This window comes from Beta vulgaris, chromosome 2 (assembly GCF_026745355.1).
Source record: "Beta vulgaris subsp. vulgaris cultivar EL10 chromosome 2, EL10.2, whole genome shotgun sequence".
In the NCBI taxonomy this organism is placed as follows: Eukaryota; Viridiplantae; Streptophyta; class Magnoliopsida; order Caryophyllales; family Amaranthaceae; genus Beta; species Beta vulgaris.
Window position 1 is genome coordinate 49144634 of NC_079203.1, and position 6000 is coordinate 49150633.

Here is a 6000-nt window from a genome sequence, read left to right on the forward strand (position 1 = left end):
GATATGTCGAGTTACAGTAGTAGCAAATGAAACTTGAATGTTACACATAAATAAATTACATTACCTTATCGTTCAAACACTTCCAATATGAAATTTAATACGTACGGCCCAAATAGGGATCTTCTTGTCTCTCAATTCAGGATTCTGTGAAGAGATTGGACAAAGCATAGCATGGAGCAGGTTTTTGTTTCGTAGTAGATTGTCGAGTACTAGCGTTTTGGATGATTGTTGTTATGATTGAAAGAGGCAATATCAAAATACTACCAAAACAAAGTCAAAACAATTCATACTTTTTAATTGGTCAAGTATTGTCATGTGCATTAGGATTTGGGGTTTGCTCAGGTAGCGATCTTTCTCATCTTCTCTAAAAAAGTTTAGGGTTCAAGTTCCACCCCAAGCATTTACTTGGAATTTAAGGGGAAAGTGGGGTTGGAGGTGTCTGGCTTGTAATGGGCATATGGGCGGGGGCCTTGTGCGAGTGCAGCCCTAAAGATTTCTTCTTACCAATTTTTTTTTTTTTAAAAATATTGTCATGTGCATTCGATATTTTTTAGTTAGAAGACCTGTGTGTTTTTATTCAAATCTGCTTGACTTTTTAATTAAATGTAGTATTTTAAGCATCTTTCTAATCATAGGATATCTTATATTATCGATACAATATTTAAGGTCAATTCTTATTACTTATCTAATTAAAATTAACTAAATTATTAATATGCGTAAAAGTGATTTACATGTCTTACAATTTAAAACGAAAGGAGTAAGCCTATTACACCACATGAAGCCCACATCAAACCAATCTCATTAGAAAAATTTAGCACTTCACATGTTATTTCTACACCTAGCGACAGACGCCAATAATATGCACACATTAATTAGAAGCTTACCTTTCCACGTTACAAGAAACACACTCGATCCATTTCTCATGTGAACTACTACACACCATGCAATAGATGTCAAGATCGCTTTGTAAGAACGATGACTCTCCACATAGAATGCTTTCAATACTACTTATATCTATGGCAATTATTTCTACTTCTACATCACCAATTTCTTTAGGTTAGGTTTTAACTTTGACAGGTCATTTAAAATTTGAGTTCTCCTCTTTGCATTATATTAATATAGTCAACAGTCAACAGTCAACTATATTAATGCATCCATAAAATGTGGATCCAAATTACTAAGGGCTACTTCAAATTGTCTTTATATAAAATAAGAACCTAGGGTAAATTTTTTAGATTAGATGGATAAAGTAATTAACTTAATATCTGTGATAATTATTCTTTCACGAAATCATTATAAGGTAAGAGTAAGTAATTTATAAAATATATCAAGGATTACTTTATCATCGACGAGCATACTAATCTTGACTGGGGTCCGATATACTTCTTTTGAGGATAATCTCATTAATATCACGTTGTAGAATAAACAATAGTACAAAGTCATTTCATAAACCAACTTATTTTCTTATTGGTTACCAATTACACATAGTCAAAACACGAGTTTATCAATAATGAGTAACTACGTACCTAATTTTATCGAGAAATAAAAGTAATGTTATTCTTTATTTACTTTAATTTTGGTAACATATTACTTCGATGGCATTGAGATCCAAATGACCATGCATTAAAATTAGGGATGGCGATCCCATACACGACCTGATAACACGACACGAACCCGACCTGAAGTTACTGAGAGAAACACGAACACGAATGATACAAAATCAACCTGATTAGTTACATTTATCATATGCAGTTATTCTTTTTATATCATTTATGATGCACTTGGAGACCAATCCGAAATCAACACGAAACCAAACACGAACACGACTCACTGACACAAATTGACAGACCTAACTAAAACTACTTCCGGACCTCCAATTATTATTCCAAATTTGAGGCCTTCTAATGCTCTATCTTTTCCCCTTTTCTCTTTCTTAATGCCGGCCCCAACTTAAGATGTCAAATTTTTAAAGACCTAAGGTAAGTTCGAAATGCAGTTTTCTTCTATCCTAAGGGAATTTCTCACTTTTGGGGGGTATCAAGTTGTTAGTACTAGTTGCCAAAAAGAAGAAAAAAAGTTGTTAGTACTCTCACTTGAGACTTGAGAGGATATTACCTTATCTTATCATAGAATAAACTTCATTAATGGATGAGGTAACTCAATTAATGTAAAAGCTGGATCAAGATTTAGGATTGGGTCAATAATCAAGTCTCCATAATACTCCTTATGGTTCTATTCCATGATCAGTGTAATTGATGCAACAATTGGAATTTCACACAGTTACCTCATACATAGGGAATGTTTTGAGAATCAAAAAGCTAACGAGCGTCTAACCTATGCAATAACTAAATAACATAGTATACCTTATATATGTTGCACCCCCATCAAACGTGTAATTAATGCAAGAGTTTGTCTTATGAGATACTGTCTACTAATGAAGGCAATGGTAAGCCCAATATTAAAAAGAGAATTATTAGCCCAATAGTAACTAGTTTAATTTTTCGATGACTTGTTTAATCCATTTAGTAACTAGGTCTACTTTTATATTAAAATTAGACCGTCTCTTTTAATAAATTTTTTTAATGCAATTATCAAAAATCTACTTAAGAAACAAGTAGGTCTTTTTATGAAGGAAGAAACAAGTAGGTCTTTTTATGAAGGAAGAAACAAGTAGGTTTTAAATGATAAATAATAAAAATTATACAATAATTATGGATAGAACTTTCATTAAAAGAAACTCCAAAGAGAGTTTGATACCAAAACTTGGAGCATAGATTTTAATATCCAAAAATTTGTGAACTTTAAAACTATCCACTCAAAACTACACAATACTTCATCATATCAACCAAAAAAAAAAGGAATTAAACAAGAAGAACAAAAAATGACATACTCATGATGATCTATTGAATCATAGAACTCTATGGAATAAATAAACATGCTAAAAAGAGAATATACCATTATAAATGTCCCTACATTTGCTTGCTTTATAACTAAAATATGTACAAATTTGAATCTAATTCATTACTAATCTCCCTTAATCACCCTACTACCCTCCTCCCTTCAAACAAAACTTTACCTAAAAAATCAAATAACCAAAGACTAAAATAAAGCAAACTAAAATTACAAAAAGAATTTATATCCTAATTTAAAACTACAAAACAAAAAAAAACTACTATAACTAGTATGTACTATACCTCAAGTGTTTTAATGCTTCCATCTACATTACCATGATTATTGGTACCATTAAGCTGAACTTGAACCCCATTATTTGCAACTTCAGCACCATTTTTGCACTTTAGTCCACCAACAATCCCACATTTATTTAGGCCCATTACACTCCAATCCCAAATTTGTAGGACAATATAAGTCCCAATTCCTCCAATTAAACCATATGCTATTGAATAAGTAAATGGTGTTAATATCAATGTAACAAAAGCTGGTATTGCTTGTTTCATATCATCCCAATCAATATCAACCACTGATTTCATCATCAAAACACCCACCAAAATCAACGGTGGTCCAACTGCCCACGCTGGAATTGACGCCAATAACGGCGTTATAAACAACGCTAAGAAGAAATAACTAGCAGCAGTTAACGCCGTTAAACCAGTCCTCCCACCTTCACGTATACCTGTTGACGATTCTAAAAATACCGTTACGGGAGACGTTCCTAAAAGTGACCCCACAATAATTGAAAAAGCGTCACTCATAAACGCCGGATATTGGCCTTCAAATTCGCCGTTTTCATCCATAAAACCTGCGAAACGTGCCATTGACGAAAGTGTCCCTGTTGTATCCAATATATCCACGTAAAAGAACGTAATTAACGCTACCCAAAAGGGCCCTTTAGTAATTCCACTAAAATCGAGCGCGCCAGCTGTGTGTTTAATAATGTGTACATCAACCACCTTCTTAAAATAATCGAATGCGGCGTCCCCCGCTTCATTGCGGGGGAACGCCGTGACACTTGTGTTACGGAACCATGAAACGGCCGTTACAAAAACGATGCCGTATATCATTGCTCCGTTAATTTTTTTAACCAAGCAATAAGCAATAATAATAAACCCAAGTATACCTAACCATAATGTGGGGCTCTCCATACGATGGTTTAGGCAATATATATTATCCGAGATGCTACCACCTGGCATTAAAACGGTCCCGTTTTGGGAATTTAGAATAGGAGCGAGTGCGACTCGGGACGAACTCGGACATCCTCCAAGTGTTAACAGAGTTGACCCGTTGTAACCAATTAACCCGATTCCTTGGCTGTTTTGTAAGCCTATAAATGCGAGAAATAATCCAATTCCGGCTCCGGATGAGATTCGGACAGGTTTGGGGACTAATTTAGCGAACCGGGCACGTAGCCCGACCGCGGAAATTATAAAAAATATAATTCCTTCTATAAAAACAGCCGTAAGGGCAGTTTGGTACGATATGTTACCAGACCCATGAAAGCCTACAACAGTGTAGGCAAAATACGCGTTGGTCCCCATACCGGGGGCCAACGCGAGTGGTAAATTAGCAAAAATACCCATAATTAAACACCCAATAAGGGACGAAGCCACAGTGGCGACGATCAGGTCTTTCCTGATCGTCGCCAGACAGGCTTTGTACCCAGGATTAACAGGGTCAAACTTACACGTCTCATCAGGAGTGATGACGTGTCTAGTAGGACCCTGACAATCCGAAACAGGGAAAACAGAATCAGAACAAAGAGGTATACAATCTGAAACTGAACAAGTACCACCTGAGTCAGCTAAAATAGAAGCGTTAACAGCTAAGATGTAGGCCATGGTTAAGAACGTGGCTGTGCCGGCACGAACCTCCGTAGTGAAGGTCGTGCGGCGTTTAGTTAGTTTAAAGTGTTTGCCAACTCGGCTGCTCGCGACGTAGGCGTTCAGCCGAGTTATGGCGGAGGAAGGGGTAGGGGATGGGTTAAGTTGGACTTGAGAGTCCATGAATATGATCAATGGAAAAGTTTGGGTTTTTTGGGTTTAGAAAGTTGAGAGAAAAAGAGAGTTTTGGTTTTGTGTAACGGAAGAAGAGAGTGTAGGGAATTTAATAAATAAGTAATGAGTGAGGGATGAGAATCAGAAGGGAGTATGGATTCTCTTGATTAATATAGTAGTACATCAAGTAGGGATCTTTTTTTGATTACGGAGAAAGTATCTCCAAATTAGTTTCATCATCTTATCAATTTATTTATCACCTTAAAATAAAAATCACATTTTTATTTCTTTTTTAGGGTTTTTCGTTATATTTCTTTTTTAGGGTTTTTGGTCAATTTTCTTTCTTAGTTTTTTCTACTGTTATTTTTAAGGCGATATTTTTTTAGATTTGGAATACCTTACTGAAAATGCTATTGCATACTAAAGACAAAAATTATTAACCTGGTTACTATTAGGCTGATTCTCTTTTTAAACTAGTCGCCTAAAGAAATTAACCTAGTCACTATTGGGCTAATTCTCTTTCTAATATTGAGCTTGTTTTTTTAGTAGTAATATTGAGCTTACTATTGCTTAATTTTAATTTATAAGTAGGCCGATTCTGGTTTAGATTTGGAATAAACTTACTGAAAATGCAATTTTTTTTACCGCGATTGCATACTGAAGACAAAAAGTATTAACCTAGTTACTATTGGGCTAATTCTCTTTTTAAACTAGTCGTCTAAAGAAATTAACCTAGTCACTATTAGGCTAATTCTCTTTTTAATATTGGGCTTACCATTGCTTAATTTTAATTTAAAAGTAGGTCGATTCTTACTAGACAAACTCTACTGAAAATAGTACTAAAATGTGATTAAAGCATAAGATAATTTTTGGCCAGACATGAAAAAGGTAAGAATATTTGCTTTTATTACTAATATTATTGAAAATTGGATTTATTTAATATTTTAATGCTATGTGACCTTAATTTATAAGGGAAAAAGAAAGAGAAAATAAGGAAAAGGAGTGGAAGAGGAGCACGAGATTCATCCCCTAAATCACTTCAATAAAGTCT

The 6000-nt window shown here is 34.6% G+C and overlaps 1 protein-coding gene across 1 annotated transcript; it reads right to left on the reverse strand.

The window, feature by feature from the left end:
- Nucleotides 1–2873: 2873 nt before the first annotated feature.
- Nucleotides 2874–5547, reverse strand: LOC104908446 (adenine/guanine permease AZG1). The gene has a single exon (XM_010697564.4). It carries the CDS (start codon nucleotides 4956–4958, stop codon nucleotides 3189–3191), a length of 1770 nt encoding a protein of 589 aa, XP_010695866.2. The 5' UTR covers nucleotides 4959–5547; the 3' UTR covers nucleotides 2874–3188.
- Between the last annotated feature and the right edge of the window lie 453 nt (nucleotides 5548–6000).